Below are 22,731 nucleotides of genomic sequence, written 5' to 3' on the forward strand. Positions count from 1 at the left end.
TATCACTCCACTGACGATTACACATTTGGAAGTCAAAGTTCAAGACTTTGTTCAAGTAAATTCTGTCTCTTTGAAATACTCAAGTTACCCAGCTGTTATTATCTTCTGAAAGAGAAGACATATTGTATGAATTTCGTATGTAGGCTTATAGGCGATCAGTATCACTACTGGTGTTATTAACTAAAACAATCTTTTTTATTATTATATATATATTTTTTTATCAAACTAACAACTTTATTTTGTTTGTAATCTCCTTTGCATGGGTGCGGTACCCATTAGATGCCTGATCTGCCGGGTTAGTATTAAGCCATAAATATGAGCGAGGTACTTAATCTATATATTCATTTATTTACTATTTCTCAGACTTGTCGGATCGACACTACAGCTCCGGTGATTTCCGGCGACACTGCATCTTAATATATTATTCTGTAGCCTACAATATATACTGTAACAGTAGTCAATTTTTTATGTAGGATTTATAATCAACACTTGTTTTCACTTTGATATTTTCACATAAATGCAATGTTTCTCAGATAATTACTCAGTTTACTTGTATTCGATATAATTTTTTCATGGTTATTATCAATCATTGTGCCTAAAACTGAAAATAAGGTTCAATGGAATTCATGTCATTGAAGTTAATGAAAGTTGACATTACAAATAACACAAAGAAAGGGGAGAAAAGATAGTGATGCCAATAGCTCACTGAAATTACGCAAACGAATGCGAAATTTCAAAGTGAGCCTCAGTCATCGTGAATAACCAAAAGGTTTTAGTCACGTAATTGTATTCATCTGATTGTCATATACCAGAATCAGCTAATTGTTAGATACCGTCTCCAAAACTCAATTTATCATATTTTGTCCTAATTTCGTTTATCTCTCACAATAACACCGTGTTACCAGACGTACGATCCTGGCTCGAAATCGTAGGGTTTTGCTCCTCCGTTCCGTAAACCCTCAGTACCAAGTAATTGCCTTCAACGTATCGTCACCCACCTTACCTGGTTACTCCCATTTTCTATTTTACCAGGACTTTCGACCAGTCAGATGCCGAAGTCTATTAAAACTCTACAGATGAAAAACTGCCCATGAAGTATATGTGAAGAACGAACGAACACCTGGGTTGGATTTTGCTGGACAACAAAAAAGTGAGTGCAAATAGCGTACTGTTGTTCTCTTCTCGATTTTGTGAATACGTACAACATACTGTATACATATTATTACGTCTCTGTATTTTCTTAAACGTTATCTTGTTATCAGAAAATACCATGAACCTATCTCAACGACAATAAAGTCCATTCAGCTTGGTTGAGATCATGCTCTCCTCTGTTTGTTCCCTAGCTTTGTATGGCTGGGAGTGGTGATCAATTGATAAGAGAACCCTCTTGCACCGCCTGCATGAAAATATGTGCTATGACATAGTGCTGCTCACCAAGTTAGCACGATGTGTTCGTATCCTTCATTTAAGTTTCTGCCTACCGCCTCCCCTTTTTATTCCTCTCGACAAGGCAGCGGCGGCGCCAGGAATTTTTAGTTGGGGAAGCTAGGGGGGGGGGGGTTGGCTGAGCAAATTTTTTGGTGGGCTAATAGTAACATGATAATACACATATATTATCCTCATTTCAGAAGGGGAGGGGGTTAATGGTTGGGCTAGCACTGATGGCTGACAAATCTTTAGCCCTGGCAATTAAGAATTCCACTTAATAAAATTATTTCAACGAGTGTTTTAAATTTTCAATTTGCTCATTTCAGTTGGGGGGGCTAATGGGGGGGCTGGCCACTTTTTTTGGGGGGGCTCAAGCCCCACCCCCCCCTGGCGCCGCCACTGCTACAAGGTCAATATAAAACGCGATAGGTGTGATGGGACACTACACTTAATGGGACCTTTCGCAGTCAGGCTTGTAGATTCCTATTAGCGCTAGAATTTTCAATTGTCTCGGATTTCACGAGGCAAAGGGTGACTTAGCTAATTTGGAAACCGATATTTAAAAAAATACGACATAAATTGCTGCATAAGTGTATTCAAAATTAAAAACATGACTCTTAATGTTATAATTTTTACTTACTGGTGTGTGATAATGCTTTAATTTAATTATAAGATAAAACTTAAAATAACTAATTATCTTTACTGAAGTAAGTATGAGCAGTATAAATAAGCGGATGTTGATTTCGGTATGTGCATTTTATCTGAGAGTGTTGAAAAAATAATAGATATCACTGTAACGTCTTGTATATGAAGATAATCAGTGAGATAATAGATAACAACAGTGGTGGCGGACGTACGAGGTGACCGACGTTTGTGTAATATAAACAATAGCCTCGTAGATCTGCTGGGAGCTATTTTCAAACAAATATGACTGATTTTACGGGTGCCGTGGCAGACTCCACGTCAGATTCAAGAAAAAGTAAAAGAAAGACAAATGTTAATCGTACCGGAAAAATTAAGTCTTCGATGCAAAATTATATTTTCTATATATTACATGGATTTGCCTATTGCTTGGTGCATTTAAATGAAAGCATATATCAGTATACGTCCATTGAAGTCGGTAGAAAATGACAAATTGCTTGGCTTGATACAATTATAGGCTGTTTTACGAATATCATTTGTAATTATAGTCTTAAACAATGTTATATGCCGTTTGCAATCATGAAATTAATTGACTTAAATTTCAGACACAATAATGTACAACGATACACCTTTGTAAGCTTATAAAACTTGCCCAAAAAAGTATTTATTTTCCGGCAAGAATTACAAAATCTGACGGCGTCTGGTATCAAATCGCTCACTGCGAAAGGTCCCATTGGTAGGACGAAATCAACACAGTACTTTAGACTTTTATATTGTACAATAAATATTTTTTGTGTTCACAAGCATTACCGAGGCAGAATGCAATATCAGGAATAGCAAAATTAAAGTAAAAATTTTCAGGAATATTCTATGAAAACTGCAAGTGTATCCATCAGTGATCATATATATGTATATATATATATATGTGTGTGTGTGTGTGTGTGTGTGTGTGTGTGTGTGTGTGTGTGTGTGTGTGTGTGTGTGTGTGTGTGTGTGTAGAGACAGACAACTATGGAGGTGAGGTGGCAAAATGAAACGTTAAGGCTAGAGTTTGGAGCTTTATTGAGAACCAGACGTTTCGACCTCTTAGGCCTTCCTCAGTGGACTGAATACCAAATAAGAATCAAAGTCCGTCAACAGCTTACATGGTGATCTGATGACCCTGCTTGACCTCATCCCGGTCACGTTGTCCCCCCACACTCGCCGACCGCCTGTTGTGCGGACGTTTGAGCCCAGGACATAAACCCCTTACGAGAATTTGTGGTTTTCTCGGTGGCAATGTGTGCCGCCTCCAAAGCTTTCCTTTTCTTTTTTCCCATTTTCCTATGTAGAACGTGGGCTTCCTTCCAGTTTGGCAAATGATTTTCTTCATCGATATGAACTACTAGGGCATATGATGTTCTGTGATGTTTCACAACCCTCTTGTGTTCTAATCTTCTGTCCATGCCGCGTCCTGTCTCACCGATGTAAACTTTCTCACAACCTGTACAAGGAATTCTGTAAACAGGTCTTTCATTTTCTTGCAAATTTTCTGTATTTCTGGTAAACTCGCCAATTCTCTTTCCCGCTGATGTTACTAAATTTATTCTGGTGTTCTTTAAAAAATTACTAATTAATGGTGCGTATCTAGAGTTAGGAACTGAAATAAATATTTTGTCCTTGCTGGTGCTGTTGTCTGTAGATGTTGTGCTCCTTTTCATAATTTTGATGGCTTTGTGTTTTAATTTTATAAGAAAGCCCAAAGGATATGCTAATTCTTGGAAGGTTTTAAAGATATGGTTAAGCTCATATATATATATACATATATATATATATATATATATATATATATATATATATATATATATATATACATGTGTGTATATATATATATATATGTACACACACACACACACACACACATATATATATATATAACATATATATATATATATATATATATATATATATATATATATATAATCACGAGTTTCTTAAAACCATATACTTTAATGCTCGTAGTCTTGGGAACAAATTCCAAGAAATCCAGGCGTATGTCAAAAGCGACTATCTCGATATAATAGGAACAACTGAGACATGGTTAAATGGTGGAGAGTTTGAAGCTTGAATTTAATATTGCAGGATAGAAACCACAAGAAAGGTGGGAGTGTTCTGTTTTACGTTAAAAGCAATATCCATGCCTGCGTTTTAGAGAAAGTGAAACAGGATACATATGATAGTTTGTGGGTAGAATTAACCCAAAAAGAAAAAAAAATAATGTAGGTGTAATATATAGGCCAAAAACATTATCATTAGTAGACGACAAACTGTTGTTTCAAGAACTAACTAGTTTCTGCAACAGTGACTTATTGAAAATGGGTGATTTCAGTTTTACTGACATTGGTTGGATGACCTTTGAACATAGTCATATAGGTAGTCGCTTGATAGATTTTCTTTGTGACAATTACTTAGTTCAGCATGTAAAAGAGCCAACAAGACATGGAAATTTACTCGATCTATTGATCACTAGCCGCGAAAGCTTGACAACCGATGTAGAAGTTGGTGAAACTATTACAAGTAGTGATCACAACTTAGATTCAAACTGCTAAAAATTAGAATATATACTTGAATGAGAATCAGACAAGAAACAATGGTCTTAAACTCTCCGGAAATAGATTCAATTTGGAAGTAGGTAGAAACAACTTTGCCAACCGTGTAGTAAATGAATGGAATAAACTTCCTGCACAGGTAGTGCAATGTAGTTCAGTTCGAAGCTTTAAGAATCATTTAGATAAATACCTAAGTAAGATGCTGTAATGATTATAATTTATCATATATTATTTGTTTTTGTTTTGTTATCATTTGTCTGTCTGATTTTTATTTATTATTAGTTATATGTCAATTTATTATTATTTACTATTTACCGGTTTGTTTATTATTTAACTATACCTATGCATTTATTTATGTATTTTATTTGTTATTTACATTATCATAGTTTTTATTATTATTTTTTTTTATTATTAATATGATTTTTTTTTCGCATCCGACCTAGATATGGATCAGAAGGTCTCCTGTCGGCATGCTCCGCCTTTGTAATCCTTTGTAATCTAAAATGACTAATTTCAGTAAAGCTCAGTTCATAGGACTACGTCAGGAGCTTCAGCTTACAGATTGGGAGGGAAAATTAAGCGAAAGACCTGTAGATCAGATGTGGGAAATATTTCAAAATACGATTACTAAAATGATTCATGCTTACATCCCGTTTAAGGACAGACTCTCCCCAAATCAGGCTCGCACAAAATGGCTAAAAGGAGACAGGCTTATAAGAAATACAAGTTCTTGGGTGCACTTTCACCCCCGCCTCTCCGTAATTACTGGTTTAATTCTGTTTACTGTTCCCTTCTATGGTATTGTATCTCTTCTTTCATTTTCAACTTTACTTCACTTAAGTATGTCTTTCACCATATCTTCTATAGAAAGGAATGGTTCTCAATAGGGGTGAATTAAACGTAGTTAAAAAAAAATCTTTTCTTCCCGAATAATATTACACTTGGCTTGTCAATTTACACCAAGGGACTCCCGCCTGGGATCCACAATCCACTCAATAAGCCACCTCTGAACTGACGTCACGACCTTATTTATCCAATGATCTTTACTGTTACAAATAAGTGCCTTCCCCAAGGGCGTGACTCTTCTCCCGTGAATCAATAAATTTTTCTTCTCCACCCTTCTCCAATCAGAAACTGTTACAACGTCTTAAGCAATACTGCTTACACAAGCAATCTCGATATCGAGGCAGGAATGGCTTAGTTTACATATTGTCACATCAGCATTAAAATTTGTTCCCTAGCGGTTGTTTATAAACTTAAGACGGGGAGCGAGATTATGCAACTCCTTCATCACATTCCCGCATACAGATTACCACACAGCAAACGCATGATTGCAAACCTTATCCATGACATGATTGCGCAAGACATAATTGAACCATCCATTAGCTAATGAAACTTCCCCCTCTTTGTTGTCCCTAAACACGATGGTTCCTTTCGCCCTGTAGTAGACTTTAGAGAGTTAAATAAGCTAACCATACCATATAGACACCCAATCCCTGTATCACAAGACATATTCCACTCTGTCGGTAAAAATAATGTAGTGTTCACGACCTTGGACCTTATGACGGGATATTCCAGATCCCCCTTGCTCCAAAGTTTAGGCCTCTGATAGCCTTTAGTACACCCACAGGTCATTATCACTTCAAATGACTAGCCATGGGTCTCGTTTCAGCTCCTTCAGTGTTCACACGACTTATGCACACAGTACTTGCAGGTCTCATAGGTCATTCAGTCTTTATGTACCTCGATGACGTGATCATAGTTTCCAAATGCGCTAGCGAACATTTACTCTACACACTGTCTTCTCACGACTAGCAACAGCAGGCCTCAAACTGAAGCTTAAGAAATGTTCCTTCATAAAGAAATACGCTTCTATGGGCATGTCCTTAATTCACAAGGAATTCTAACCTTGCAGGACAAGGTCAAGGCAATCATTGGTTTTCCACGCCCTACTTCTGTAGAACACATTCATTTCTTGATCTGTCTGAATTTTACAGACGTGACCTTCAAGGTTACGCTAGTATAGCAACAGCATTATCTTCACTATTTAAGAAAGACACGGACTTCATTTGGATACCTGACCAAGAGAAAACCTTTAATGACTTAAAGAAAGCCTTAAACACGGCACCTGTCCTTGCTTTCCCAAACCACAAGCTTCCTTTCACAACCTACACTGATGCGTCCTACACAGGACTTGGCACAGTCCTCATGTAACAACACAGCACAAAACTCAGTCCAATTGCCTATGGAAATCGGGCACTCAACAAGCAGGAGCGAAATTACTCAGTCACAGACATAGAGGCTTTAGCAGTTATATACGCATTTAAATATTTCAAAGAGATCATCATTCGTTACGAAATACACATATATACAGACCATCAACCAATCTTACACCTCTTCAAAGGAAAGAATCTTTCAGAAAAACTTGCCCGCTGGTTCCTTATCATACAAGACCTCATGCCCACCTTTCATTTTGTTCAAGGAAAAGAGAATCTAGTTGCAGACGCTCTCAGTCGCCATACTGCGACCATCACTCAGAATCCAAATTCACTAACTCTTACTCAAGCGCGCGTTGCCGTAGCGCAGAGATCAGACCCTCTTTGGAAACGTGTCATATACTTCCCCGAATCTGCAGACACAACTGACACACAATTTTCCTCCCAATCTCGACAGTTACACGTTAGTTGACGACATTCTGTATAAAAAAAAAAAAAAAACTAACTAACGAATAAACATGAACCCAACAGATCAGTGTTTTACCTTGTAGTCCCTACGGATCTCATTCCAGAAGTTTTAAAGCTTATACATGATTCCCCCATTGCTACACACCCTGGCAAGGAGATATGCGTTACACAAGCCAGATTGCACTACTTCTGGTTTATCAGGAGGAAGGATATACACGCCTACATTTACGTTTGACACCAGTGCGCGATTCACCACATTTACACATAGCGGATATCAATACCTCCTTGTCGCTTATTTCTTACGATTCTGTATTCTTCACCCCCCCACCCCCACCAGATATCACAACACGCAGCAAAGACTCTTATTGATAAATTCAAATGCCCCTTTACTACACTCAAAAATCTGATCTCTGACTACGGGACTGAATTCAACAATGAGATTCTTTCGCTCATTTGTAATTACTGTTTATCGCTCTAGTTCAAATGGCTTAGTTGAACGCCATAATAGATTCTCGATGTTCTTAGACACCTTGCTTCTTATCTTCACCTTTCCTGAGATGAACATCTCCCTATGATTCAAGCTTGTATAAATAGTTCTATTAACAGGTTAATATCGGAATCTCCCCATTTTGTCCTCTTTGGCTCTGACAAAAGGTTCCCATATGACCTTTTTTCAGAATTACTTCCTATTTACAATTTCAAAGATTATGTCAAGGTCAAAATAGCAAGTTTCAATAACCTTTTCAAAAGAATGCACGACGAAATGGTCTGTTCTAAGGACGAAATGGTCTGTTCGCATAACAAATCAGCCAGACCTTGTACTTTTGAAATTGGAGACATTGTTTACACCCTTAACCACACCCACCTAGAAGCTCTCCTCTAAATTCTCTGGACCCTATCGTGTCATTGGACATGAGTCAAAAAACAAACTCAAAAACTCAGGTTACACGACCTTACAGAGACCGTCTTGCACAAAGATCATATCAAGAGTCCCCCGTGGCCTCAACATAGAGATCGTCCCCTCACAAACTCACACTACTTCTGCAATAGAGGACCATCACCAATCCTCTCCACCAAAATCTCCAGTTCCCTTCCACCGCTATAATCTTCGCAATCGAGCGACAACTTCATAAATGTACTTTGTGCGTGGGTGAATGGAAACAATATCTACTTCCGCATGCTCATACAATTAAGTCTATTTCATTTCATTAATGAGTATTTTCCGATACCACCATTATTCCAACATTATGTGTATCTTCATGCCAAGGCTCTGCAAAAGGCCTTGTATTATTTCTTATCTTCCATGAGTATCAATGTCACTGTGGACAGTGAGGGTACCTGACCGAGCATGTGTTATCAACCCACTCGATGTCCAGCGTGCACACGCGCGCACACACGCATACCAAGAGAGCAGTACTCCAACGTCTTCAAGCCAACTGTCGAGGGACCATCTATTGTTCCTCGGGATCTGACGCCAAGGGACATTTTATTATTCCGGTGACCCGAGGAATAGGCTTTCCAGACACCCAAGAACCACCTACTCGAACAATGGGACCCGCCAGCGTTTCGGATGAAACACCCTGACACCTGTTCAAAGAGACCTCGCGCTCCCCGACTACAATAGAAGTGGCACTGGTCATCGTCGCCCAACCGAAGCGACAAACTTATATATATATATATATATATATATATATATATATATATATATATATATATATATATATGTGTGTGTGTGTGTGTGTGTGTGTGTGTGTGTGTGTGTGTGTGTGTGTGTGTGTGTGTGTGTGTGTGTGTGTGTGTGTGTGTACCCAAACGTGAATATGGCAACCCTTGTAAATATGTATGTAGAATCTGGCAACCCCCGAGGCTTCTTCGGAGGTTGCATGTATGTATAAACCAGAGAACACTGGAGCGTTAAAGAAAAGAGACCGCTAAGACTTTGTCTCTCCAAACCCAGAAACAAACGTAGATAGTAACTACAAATCTACATCGTCGAGCTGTGTGTATCTGCACTCGTGTGTTTGGGGGAGGGGGGGATCCAAAAGAATACCATAGAATATCCGGATGGATTCCCATGATATACATATTTCCAACAACAGGGTGCTATACAATGGCAAGATGTCATACGGTAATCACTTATGGAAACAAACATGGTTTAACTATGGTCACCAGGTTCCTTACAATTCTCAAGGCTATTTTAGTGATAAATATGATAAGCTACAACTTATTAGCACACTATCATATTGTAGTAGTCTGGTGTTCACCAATGCCAGATATGCATAGTATTAAATGACCGTAATACTATTAAAACAGCAAAAACTGGAGAGGGGAGGGGTAACTGTGCTTACCACACCACACGTGCATTACACACACGCACGCATACATTATACAATCAGGTGCCCCACCAATAGGCATTAACCTATGGCCTTGGTTAAACTAGATTCATGGGATATTTAAGTATGTCACTGCTTACAAAGGATTACAAAGGCGGAGCATACCGACAGGAGACCTTTTGATCCATATCTAGGTCGGATGCGACAAAAAAAAATCATATTAATAATAAAATAATAAATAACAAATAGAATAATGGAACAACACCAAAATCCTACACACCGGTATGAAAAAGACGACAAGAAAAACTATTGAAGCTGCATATATTAATACTTTTAAATCAACCAATCATAGAGAAGGATTTGTAAATTTGGCACACACAACAGCAAGATTAATCATCGAGGGGGCACAAACGGCGGACTCTATCCCAAGGCGACCTGTGAGATGACCCGCTTAGTATATAAACAATGTATTCCAATTTGCCTGTACTATTATCTCTCTGAAGAAGACTCTGTCGAAACGTTAGAGAATAAAATACTTCTGCTCCTTCCTGGAATTTACCTATACCACTCTTGCCATACATATATATATATACATATATATGTATATATATATATATATGTATATATATATACACATATATATATATATATATACATATATGTATGTATGTATACATATATATGTATATATCTACTATAATAAAGTAGTAGCCTCTGTCTGTGTATTTGTTTGTTCACGAACTCCTACGATTTTGGAGATAGACCCCCATAACTATATATACTCTGATACACTATCACTCCAGGTACTTGGATAACTATATTTCATTTAAGAAATATTTTTATTATGGTTAAGGGTTAAAGTTAGGTGGGGTATGGTTAGGTTAGGGATTATTCATGAACCCCTAGGTTTTTGCAGATAGACCCCTATAACCATATATATTTTCAAACCTTATAACCCAAGGTACTTGGATAACTATCTTTCATTTGTCTGCCTGTTTGTTTGTTCACGAACTCCTGCAGTTCCTGGACGTCTGCATCAAGCGTGAAGGTGACACCCTTAGTACAAGTGTCTACAGAAAGCACACACACACAGACAGAATGTTGGACTTCGATAGCTATCATCCAGATTGCCACAAGAGGAGTGTGATCAGGACTTTATGGAACAGAGCAGATAAAGTCTGTTCTTCTGTGGAATCCTAGAAGGCTGAAAGAAAATATCATTTACAGGTCTTCCGGGACAACGGCTATCCCAGCAGAACAATACGGAAATGGACAAAGGCACGACCAAACAACACCCCAGAACAAAGTTCAACCACACATCACACCCAGAGTCACTATCCCCTATACCAAAGGAGCATATGAGGTTACTGCAAGAGTCTTACGAGACAATGTAGTACAAGTGGCACACAAATCCCACAATACTTTGCACCGAAATCTCACCAAACTCAAAGACACCGAAGAACATACACAATTGGCTGGTGTAGTTTACTGCATAGGCTGCACGGACTGTGACACGGAATACGTAGGAGAAACACAGAAGAAATTAGCCACAAGAGTACAAGAACACCAACGTGCAGTTAGGTGAGAAGATCCGAAATCGGCCCTGTACAACCACACTACAGAACACCAACACAGGAATGACCGGGATGAAGTGACATCTCTACACAAAGAAAACAACAAAAAGAAATGGCTATTCTTGGAAGCATGGGAAACTAAGAGCAACTGCATAAACAGGTGCATTTATCTCAATCCTATTTACCTAGGAACGAGGAGTAACGCAGTCTAATTCCTTCGTTCTGTTTTTCCAGACTCAGTCTTTTTCGACCTGATTTGTTCACCCTTTCTCGAAGGCGCTCTCCTAGGGCACCTTTTCAACCCCCTCTTCCCGTGAATTTTGTCCCTCTTTTTCAGTTTTAGTCAACTTCCTTTTTCTCTTGTTCTATCTTTTTATCTTCTTTGTATCTTTTATTTTCTGATTGTAATGTAGTCGTTTGTTATTGAGACATGTTCCTCCTTCTGTTCCCCCATCCTTCTTTGGGGCAATTTGGTCCACCTTCATTTGCGTCTTTGGACTATGTTCAGGTTTTTTTTTTTTTTTACATTTGGGTTTGCATTGTTGCTTTTTTACATTTGGGTTTTGCATTGTTGCTTTTTTGCCATACTTAATTTATGTTCACAGCCATTTAACTGTTTATTTTGTTTGGTTTTTATCTGTCTAATTGCAGTTTAGTCGTTTGTTCTTGACACTTCATTGTGGGACATTTGGTCCACCTCCATTTGCGTCTCTGTCCTATGTTCTGATGTTTTTACGTTAGTGTTACATATTGTTGCCTTTTTTGCAACACTTGTTTTATGTTCACAGCCTTGTAACTTGCTTTATCTCTATTTGCATTTATTTTTTGGTATCAATATTTCATTTCAATTAGAGTTTTTTTTTCTGATTGTAATTTAGTCGTTGGTTTTTGACACTTCATTGTGGACATTTGGTACACCACCATTTGCATCTCTCCTATGTTCGGATGTTTTTACGTTAGTGTTACGTTTGATGCTTTTTGCTACACTTGTTTTGTGTTCATAGGCCATGTAACTTTCTTATATGTTTTTTATTTGATTGACGAGATAAACACCATATGAGGACGGAGCCTTTATTTGTACGACGTTTCGCTTATTACAGCTTTTTCAAGTACAAGTTGAGATACAAATGCTTGAGATTAAATAAGGGGAAAGGAGGGAACGGGGAGAGAAAAGGGGGGGGAAGGAAGAGGAGGAGGAGGAGAAGGGGGGGGGATTGGACACTGGGAAAGGATGACAATGCTGGCCCAAACGTCCGTGGGCGAAATGTCCACAAAGGGTGGTTTAATCTTTTTTAATATTTAATATTTTGCTGGCCATGGGTATTAGGGGAATAATGTGAGGAGATATGTTATTTGGTACCAGTATTTCATTCCAATAGTAGTGTATTTGATATTGTAAAGAGGTATGCTTTGTACATATGTTTGAGAGTGCGAACCTTTCCCAGGTTTACCACTTTGACGATTTATAAGTGAGTTCACAATATTGTAACAATTATACCCCCTAAAGACGATTCCTGGACGGGAATCGAAACGTCGGGCAAATAAACCCTTCATTTGAGTCTGGTGTTTACAGTTTTTCATATATATATATATATATATATATATATATATATATATATATATATATATATATATATATATATATATGTCTGTGTGTGTGTATTTACCTAGTTGTATTTTACGGGAAGAGGAGCTATGCTCGTGGTGTCCCGTCTTCATATCTCATTTTATCTAAACTGTTTTTAAATTCAAGTATTGTTTTTGCACACAACACTTTCTCATCTAACTTGTTCCAAATGTCTATTACTCTGTGGGGAAGGCTGTTCTTTTTCAGATCTCTTCTATAACTGTCTTTCTTTATTTTTTTTTCCGTGTCCTCTTGTATTTCTATCATCCCATTTTATTAGATCCTCCCTATCAATAGTTTCTATGCCTTTCATGATTCTATAAATAGCTATCAAATCTCCTCTCTCTCTTCTTTGCTCTAATGCGTTAGCTCAAGTTTTGCTAGTCTCTCTTCATATGATAGTTTTGAGAGTGTTGGTGCCAATTTTGTAATTGCTCTTTGTATTCTTTCAAGTTTTGTTATACATTTTTTTTGTACTTGGTGACCACATCATTGCTGCATATTCCAATCTTGGTCTTATCAAAGTGATTAGTATTTTCTTCACCATTTCTTCATCCAGATATGTAAATGTCACTTTGATTGTTCTTATTAGATTATAAGTTTCTCCAAAAATCTTGTTTATATGTTTCACAGGTGACATATTATTCATAATAATAACTCCCAGGGCCATCTTATTTTCTACTTTTTTTATTCCTTCTTCTCCCAATTTATATGATCCTACTATTCTTTTTTTGCTTCTTCCAAATTCAGTTTTACTACACTTCTTAGTATTGAAATCCATCTCCCACTGCCTGCTCCATTCCCATACTTTATTGAGATCACTCTGTAGTGACTCACAATCTTATTCCGTGTTCACTTTTTTCAACTGTTTTGCATCATCCGCAAAGAAGCTCATATAACTTTCAATTTCTTCATCCATATCATTAATATATATAGTAAACATTATTGGGGCCAGAACTGTTCCTTGTGGAATACCACTTATCACTTCATCCCAATTAGAGTGTTTGTCTCTTATCATCACTCTCATTTTTATTTTTTTGCAAAAACTCTTCCATCCATTTTGGCAGTTTGCCCTGTATTCCTCCTGTAGTTTCTAATTTCTTAAGCAACTTCTTATGTGGCACCTTGTCAAAAGCTTTTTTCAGGTCTAGAAATTCACAATCAACCCATCCATCTCTTTCTTGTATTATATCTATTAGCCTTGAATAGAAACATATTAAGTTTGTGACGCATGATCGTCCTTGTATGAATCCAAATTGCCTTGGGTTTAGTACGTTGTTTTTTTCTAAATGCCTTACCCATCTACTTTTGATCATTCTTTCACAAATTTTGCTATCGTGCTTGTTAGAGAGACTGGTCTATAGTTTGTAGGGTCTTCTTTCAGGAGACAATGTTAGGACAACTAGGACCAATACTGAGTGGAGTTGTGAGAACTTCGATGAGAGCATCTCACGTGACACGCAGACTCTCCAACTCAACCCAGGCGTCGCAGGTTTCTCTTGAAATTTCACCAAGAGTTTGCCTGTACGACGTTCCTTCGAGAATCACAGTCAAGGGACTACAACCTAAAGCTCCCGTTACCTTAAAGGCCTCACTCATCAGCACAAAGCAGCGCGAGGTGAGGCTTCAAAGGACTTGTCATCCTCGTTTGTTTCTCAGAAAAAAGAACATTTTTCTTGCGGTAACGCATGGGTGGGAAGAGAGTAAAACGATGGGTATACAAATCATACTTAGGGAGTTTATTTCTATACACAGTTTGTGTCTAATGCCCACTACATCGCTGATGACAAGGGAGAAGTGAATGTTAGTCGAGATGTTTCTGTTGGTGGTTCATACAAGGGCGTACTTCCAATGGGTCTTTTGACCACACTCAAGCCTGCCCCAGGAGTCTTCAAGTATGCCAGGGTACTGAAGAATGACGTCGCACCAGAAACTGTGAGTAGGTGTACAGTACCGTACTGCATTTTCAAAAGTGCATCACATGAATACAAGCCCTATTGAAACCCTTGTTTATTGTTTTGTTGTGAGAGCAGGTGCAGGTGTCATTGTATCAGGGTCACGTGCCTGTTGAGGCTCACTTCATGAAGAATGAGTCCTCTCGCCCCGAGGCCATCACCACATGCCACATGGAGAGACACGTCATGGGCCCTGGAGTTCGTCGTATCCCCGTGAGGAAGGGTCGGCTCCGGGGAACACTATTCCTCCCCTCCGGACCTGGACCTTTTCCCGGAGTTCTTGATACTTTTGGACGTGCTGGTGGACTTGTCGAGATAAGAGCCGGCAAGTGTCTTATGTTAATTACATAATAATTTCAATCCATACTCTATATTCCAATGACTATTGCCGAGAAAAAAAAAAAGCTCACTGCATTTCTTAGCGTACCAATTTACAATCCTCTTCATCTTTTACTCTCTTCATAGTCTTAGCACCAGTGCCCTTACATGCCAAAGTGTCACCTCGGGGCAAAGTTCTCAGTGATGCCCCCCACCCCATCACCACTTCCCATCTCCACCATCCCTTACTGGTTGTGAAATAACAATAATAAAAAAAATTAAATTTGTATTTAATCCCCCTATTGCAGAAAGGATAAGGAAAAAATATTTCACATTCTGTTGATTCTAATGCAAAAATCATATACTATATAATGGTAAAATATTCAGGGTTCCTTTGACTTTTTTTCTTCTTTTAATAACTATTATGTCAGCCTTGTGGGCGGCCTGTCCAGACTATAATTGCTGCCTCCCTAAATGTGCTGCTCCAGGACATATGCCCCCCCCCCATGTGAGGGCCCTGCTTAGCACCATCTGCAAAAATGTTCGCACTATTCTCTTCCCGATTCATTATGTCATTCATACAGGACTGGAACATAACAGGTGCCAAAACTGAGCCCTGGGGCTGCTTTGCTTCCAGCTGCAAAGTATGAGGCTGATAATTTTAACAGAATCTACCAACGCATTTACTAACATATGATGTCAGGTATGCCCGTCACCCCCCATTGGCTGTGGTAGGCTAATAATAGCTCTGACCAAGACGTTCCTATGGTGCTAGTCAAGGACGTGGGTGTATTTACCTAGTTGTATCTTATGGGAAGGGGAGCTATGCTCGTGATGTCCCGTCTCTTTATCTTGCCATGTCCAATTTGTCCTTAAATTTGTGTAATGTTTTGCACACACTATTGTTTCGTCAAGCGTATTTCATACATCCACCACTCTGCAACTGGAAGCAAAGCAGCCCCAGGGCTCGGTTTTGGCACCTGTTATGTTCCAGTTGAGCACGAGCAGTAGTCGTCACTCAGGTCAGGTCAACTAGGTAGCTGCTTCAAATAGTGATATGGCGAGTGGTTATGTTAGTGTTCAGCGCCGATGAGGTACACTCTCTACTTAATAGAATTGAAGCCTTGGAGGATGCTGTAAAGTGCCTTAAAGAGGAGAATCGTGTTCTCCACTCGAAGGCCCAAAATACAGAAGACAAACCAAGTTTGGAGCCTGGATGGATAACGGTGACAAAGAAGATGTGAAAACATGGAACAAAGTCTTCACCAGACCTGCTCGATTGCAGGAACTTGTTGCAAGCTCTCGCGGGTCTACAGGAAAAATAAACAAAGGAAATCCAAGAAAAGAAGGGAAAGGCAGACGCTGGATCCCTGCTCTCAGGTAAGATTTTGGTTGTAGGAGACAGTCAAGTGAGGTACTTAGACAGGGCTTTCTGTGATAAAGATAGGAAGCATAGGACACAGGTGTGTTTCCCCGGCACGGGGATAAGTGATGTTAGAGATAAGATTGAAGAGTATTTACTAGGGGAAGGTGAGGACCCTGTCGTTTGCTTGAGTGCTGTGGGTAAGTTAGGGAGTAAGGAATTGTTTGTGCGGTTCCGGGATGCGCTAGACAAGATTATGAATAAGGGAGGTGTTCCTGTTGTGTGTGGAATCCTTCCGAGGCGTAGAGGTGGAGGTATGTGGCATTCCAGGGCTATTGCAATAAATTGCAGGCTGGCAAAACATTGTAAGGCCAATGGATGGGCATTTGTCGACAACTGGGATCACTTTTACGGTAAGAATCATCTATATACAAGGGACAGGGTGCACTTGTCGCCCACAGGATTTCAGCTTCTTGCTAAATCCATTGAGCGAGTAGGCATCCTACAGGGGTTTTTCAGGTAGATTACGTGGGAATAGGGGGGGGGGGTTATCGGAATATAGTTTTGGATGTAGAAACAGCTCAGAGAGGGACTGTGAAAAGAATCACCAAAGCAGGTGGAGGAAGGATAAACTTGAAGTTTACTATACAAATAGCAGAAGCGTAATAAACAAAATTGATTTGCTGCGAGGTAAAGCATGCGTAGAGAATTTTGATATTAGTTATTACTGAATCCTGGATCAACATGGCTGATAAACATTTCCTTCCGGAAATCGAAATAGAAGGATATAAGTTTTTTCACAAGGACAGGGTTGGCAGGAGTGGGGGGAGGAGTTGCACTTTTCGTTAGAAAATACAATAAACTGTATTATCAACAATTCGATTAAGGAAGAGGACAGTACGGAATCTGTTTGGGTGGAGATTATAGGCAAGAATAAGAAAGTTATTATTGGCATCCTGTATAGACCTCCTAACCTCAGCATTGAGCAGACTGATCCCCTGATTCATGAAATTTGCAGAGCGTTCCAGTGCAAAACATTTGTGATCATAGGAGATTTTGATTGTAGAACCATTGACTCAGAAATTTTAGTAGATCAGGATGTGAAAAAATTCTTATAGTGCAGGATAATTTCCTAAAACAAATGATTACCGATCCTATGAGGGGAGAAAATACTCTGGACCTACTTTTAACTAATAATGAGCAGCTAATAAGTAATGTAAAAGTGGGAGATAATCTAGGCTCCAGCGATCATCAAGAAATAAGATTTAATGTCATTTGTGAGGAATTAAAAAATATTAATAACGTCCAAGTACCAGACTTCAGGAGAGCCAACTTTGACAACATAAATACCTATTTGAAATTTAATATGAAATGTCATACGAATGGTTCGGACATCATCGGTGTGGTCAGGGGTCGGGACATGACCAGGGGTCAGGTCATGACCAGGAGTCAGGTCACGGACGGTAATATGCATACCTTGGGTCAGATCAATTGGGGGGCTGTGGTCAGCCAGGTCAGCGATTTGGATGAAATATATAGCAATCTAACTGTTTTCATTATTAATGCACAAAATACATTTATCCTAGTGTTTCTTTTACCCATTGTGTCATTCTATGTTCTATAGTCATGTCAAGTAAGACATTTCCCCATTGAGCTTCTCCACCTTTCACTGTCATCTCTTCCCAACAGATTCCTATGTAGTTAAAATCTCCCATAAGTACTGCATTATTTCCATCCTCTAGCATTTCGTTTAATGAAAGTCTTGTATCATCTAACATTTTGGAATAATCTCTCTCTTTCCAAGACCCTGTTTGGGGGCACATAAATCACTGCAAATTTTCTGCTTTTCATGTCACTATCTACGATTCTTATTGTGATCATTTCCACCCTGTTCTCTCCATATGTAACTTTTGTCACATTTAGGTTTTTCTTAACCAGGAACATGGCTCCACCCCCTTTCTCCTCTCTATTTCTAAGCCAATAATTATATAATCTGTGTCCAACACTGTTAATATAAGACCTCTTAATTTTGTATCCACAATTCCCATTATGTCTGGTTTTTCTTCCGACAGGTAATCATTTAGCTCGTTTAGTCCTGAGATTAATCTGTCTATATTAGTATAAGCTAGTTTTAATTTTCTATTCCCTCCATCTGAACATTTTGTTTTCTTCTCTTGAATATACAATTTTCTACTCCCTCCCTCTGAACATTTTGTTTTCTCTTGAATATACATTTTTTTTTTAAGTTTCATGTTTATCACTCTCCAGAAGAACTGCATTTTCTCGTTCTGTGTTCTTTTCTCTCTCTCTCTTTTTTTTTTTTTTTTTTTTTTAGTTTCACTTCTTAACATCTTATCTCTTTCACCATTAATATCTCTTTTTATCCATATAATTTTGTAGGGTTTGCTTTTTGCTAATTTTCCTGTTTTTGCTCAAATTTCTGCTGCCATTTCTGACCTTAATTTGATTTTTAAGGGTCGACTTTTTTCTTCTGCATATTTACCCATTCTGTGCACTTCCTCTATTTTTATTTTTCTAATTCTTGATCTTCATCTTGTACTACTTTTAGAATTTTTCCTACCAATTATTTCTCCTCTTTATCTCTTAGGAACCAATTTAAGTTATGTGTGCGTGTGTGCGTGATTCACCACGGTCTTGAATCATGTGTTGGATTTGTGATCTACAACTTACACCCTCGAAGATGAAAGCCCAGAGTTTATATATAACCAATTTGTGGGTAATGCTATGACCTTACACACACACAACTCCTTGCCCACAAGAGTTGGAGTGCCACCTCACTGTGCAGCAGTGCTGAAAGTTTCAGCCCTGGATGACACTTGAACCCAGATCGCTGAAATAATGGTCGATAACGGTACTACTCCATCTATTTTTTTTTATTTTTTTTTATTGTGAAATAGATTAAATAATGGCCTTACCATTCATTGTTTTATGATTTTCTTTCAGCCTTACTGGCCTCTCGTGGCATTGCAGCCCTTTCCCTGGCACTCTTTGACTTCGAGGACTTGCCCACACATCTTGAACGTGTCGAACTGGAATATTTCGAGGAGGCAGTGGATTACCTCTTGGATCAGCCTGGCGTCATTCCTGACAGGTGTGGCTTTGTTTCTGTGTGTCTGAGTTCCTACCTCGCCCTCGCGTGTGGAGCTTGGATGGACAGGGTCAAGGCTGTGACTACTATTGGTGGATTTACATTCTTTTATGAATCCCACCTGACCTACAAAAATAGAGAGTATTTTGGAGAGTTTTTTGATGGGAGTCAGGTCATTTTCAAAGAGGGAGAAGTGGAAGCTTCCATTAGCAAGAATGTCATGGGAGGCAGACTGGACCCTGAGCATCCCCTCACCGTCCCTGTGGAGGAAGCAGACGACGACACTTACTTTCTCGCTTTAGGTGGTGACAGGGATGTCTGGCATCTTCACAGGGGTCTTGAAGTTCTGGAGGGGCGGCTAACTTCCCGTGGGCGATCGGACAAAATAAGAACCATTCTCTACCCTGGTGTAGGCCATTTATTGGAAGTTCCATATACACCACTTTGTGGGTTTATTTGGCAAAAATTTAGTCCCACCATGATGAAGAATATTGGACGAAAAGGGGGTGCTGTGAACAATGGCAGTGACCAACCACACCTATATAGTTTGGCCCAAGTCCAGCATTGGTCTGAGATCCAAAATTTCATTATGCACCATGTTCGAGATAAAAGTCTCTGGTACCAAAATCATATTCATAGATAATGGCTCGTGTGCATGTCAAACTTAGGTGGCTGATTTCATACTGACCAGGTATGCATGTATATTCCTCAATGCTGACATCTGCTCAGGTTTATTACAAGAACCATTTATCTTTTGATGCTCTATTTAGTCTGTTTAATATGAAACTACAAATATGATCTTGTTTTCCTCTTCTGCATTCAAATACTTCAAATGAAGATACATATAGCTTGTCCGATATATTCTGCACAGTGCTTCTGTATCGGTGCAAGCTGATAGGTCCCCTGCACCATCTTGCAACAAGTAGGTCCATCACTGGGGGTCCACTTATGCCGAGGTCTTTTTCATAAAGTCTGGAGTTAGAAGAGTAACTCCTTCCTGCCTATCTCGCCAATGCCACGGCCGTCTGGACTGGCTACCAGACATGGGAATGACATACATTCTATTGGCCCAAAACAACATCTGTCATGATACTCAAGAAAGAAGGGTTGACCCTGCTAGGGACGATTTTGCAACTCATTCATTACAAATGTACTTGTTTGGTAAACATAGAAAATCCACAATCTTTTATTTCCCATAACAAAAGAGATAATGAGAACTAACTGAACTCTAGCCCAGAGGCTAATCTACCCTACCCATTACTTCTTCCCTCCACAATATCGGAGCCAATGGCAAGTGAATACCCAACAACTAATATACATACGTACATATACCAATGGTCATTTCCCCTTTACATGAGAAGTAGCCAAAAAACAAAGGCATGAAATCAACTCCCACCCATTCCATCCCCACATACTCCACTCACCTCCCTCTTATCTTGACTTCTCCTGGATGACAGATCATCCCTCTATCTCCCCAATGTCCTGGGTCAGAAGCATTGTAGCAAGACACAGCACATCCATAACAAGGCTGTTTCATTTAATCGGCCACTCTCCATCTTCCCTTCATGGAGAAAGAGAGAAGAGGGGAGAAATCCCTTAGGGCTGAGTCAAAATATCATTCACACATACTCCTTCACCCCCCATCCCTCACCGACTCCCTTCCAAGCATCACAGCATAATCCATACACAACCATTCTTCACTCACCCCTATCCTTTTTCTTCTCCCTTCCTCAATAGACATCCCCCTCTTTCCCAATGCCCCTTTTACCCCATCCATCTATCTCATCCTTGGTCGCACCCTCATGTTCACTCCTTCCACCTCTGCTTTCCACACCTCTTTTACTAATCTTTCTTAACTCAGTCTTTCAATGTGTCCAAACCATCCCAATACTCTTTCGTCAAATCTATCTCCCAACTCCCTTCCCACCCCCGCTCTCCTCCTCACTTCCTCGTTTCTCACTCTGTCCAGCCTAGTAACCCCTATCATACTTCTCAGGCACCTCATCTCAAACATATTCAGACTCCTCCTCTCTTATTTTCCATATTTCTGCCCCATACAGTACTGTCGGCACAATCACTCCTTCATACAATCTCTTCTTAGCATCCACTTCCAAATGTCTATTTCTCATTACACTCTTTAATCCTCCAAGGCATTTACTTTACATTCTACCTCCACCTCCACTCCTCCCTTTCCAGCTACATTTGCACCCAAGTATCTAAAGCTATCTACTTCCTCCAGTCTCTCTCCCTTAATACTCACTTGCAATTTGCTGCCATCCTCTCCCTTTGTACATCTCATGATCTTACTTTTACCCACATTTATCTTCAACTTCCTTCTCTCGCACACCTTCCCAAACTCTGTCACTAACTTTCTTGATCCCTCCTCTGATCCTGCTACAAGTGCAGTGTCGTCAGCAAACAACAATTGGTTTATCTCCCACTTTTCTCCATATTCTTTGAGCATTTTCAATTCCCGGCCCATTACCCGTGTGTTTACCTCTCGCACCAACCCATCCATGTATAAATTGAATAGCCAAGGCGATATAACACATCCCTGGTGAAGTCCCACCTATACCCCAAACCACTCTCTCCATTTCTAATCCTAACACAGGCCCTACTACTCTCGTAAAAACTCTTGACCGTTCTTAACAGCTTTCCTCCTATCCCATATATCTGCAATACCTCCCACAGTCCCTTCCTGTCTACCCTGTCGTAAGCCTTTCCCAAATCCATAAAAGCTCAAAAACATTCTTATATTTTCATAAACTTTCTCACATATCTGCCTTACCACAAAAATGTGATTCACACAACCTCTACCTGTCCTAAACCCACACTGTTTCTCACCAATTACTCCCTCTGTTCCTCTCCTAATTCTCTCAATCAAAATCCTCACATAAGCCTTCCCAACTACACATAACAAACTAATCCCTCTGAAACTACTACACTCACAGTTGTCCCCTTTTTCCTTGTACCGTGGAACTATACAGGCACTCCTCCAGTCCTCCGGCACTTTACTCGCTTTTAGACAAACAATAAACAACCTCACCAGCCAGTCCACCATTAGTATACCTCCCTTTTTTAGACACTCCGCAAGACACCCATCCAACCCA

General features: G+C 39.4%; 1 protein-coding gene across 7 annotated transcripts; it reads left to right on the forward strand.

Annotated features, from left to right (window-relative positions):
* The first annotated feature begins 928 nt into the window (after positions 1 to 928).
* On the forward strand, positions 929 to 20,815 carry LOC143022541 (acyl-coenzyme A thioesterase 1-like). 7 transcript variants are annotated; one of them, XM_076180810.1, is made up of 7 exons: positions 929 to 1,150; positions 1,344 to 1,450; positions 14,261 to 14,494; positions 14,632 to 14,811; positions 14,910 to 15,156; positions 19,477 to 19,624; positions 20,493 to 20,807. In XM_076180810.1, the coding sequence occupies exons 2-7, from the start codon at positions 1,409 to 1,411 to the stop codon at positions 20,545 to 20,547; spliced, it is 906 nt and encodes a 301-aa protein (XP_076036925.1). In that variant the 5' UTR covers positions 929 to 1,150; positions 1,344 to 1,408; the 3' UTR covers positions 20,548 to 20,807. The 7 variants fall into 7 exon arrangements, with proteins under 7 accessions (XP_076036925.1, XP_076036920.1, XP_076036921.1 ...); XM_076180805.1 differs by having other exon boundaries at positions 19,477 to 20,807; XM_076180806.1 differs by having other exon boundaries at positions 930 to 1,150; positions 1,344 to 1,437; positions 14,248 to 14,494; positions 19,477 to 20,806.
* The last annotated feature ends 1,916 nt before the right edge of the window (positions 20,816 to 22,731 follow it).

This window comes from Oratosquilla oratoria, unplaced genomic scaffold (assembly GCF_046742065.1).
Source record: "Oratosquilla oratoria isolate Oo_2021 unplaced genomic scaffold, ASM4674206v1 SCAFFOLD115, whole genome shotgun sequence".
Classification (NCBI taxonomy): Eukaryota; Metazoa; Arthropoda; class Malacostraca; order Stomatopoda; family Squillidae; genus Oratosquilla; species Oratosquilla oratoria.

What these genes read in the sequence shown, in the direction of transcription:
- LOC143022541 (XM_076180805.1), top strand. Translation starts at nt 1,409, where the DNA reads ATGTGCTATGACATAGTGCTGCTCACCAAGTTAGCACGATGT. An exon ending in TCAGCACAAAGCAGCGCGAG is followed by an intron (nt 14,495 to 14,631) that starts GTGAGGCTTCAA and finishes TTCTATACACAG; the next exon opens with TTTGTGTCTAATGCCCACTA. An exon ending in ACTTGTCGAGATAAGAGCCG is followed by an intron (nt 15,157 to 19,476) that starts GCAAGTGTCTTA and finishes ATTTTCTTTCAG; the next exon opens with CCTTACTGGCCTCTCGTGGC.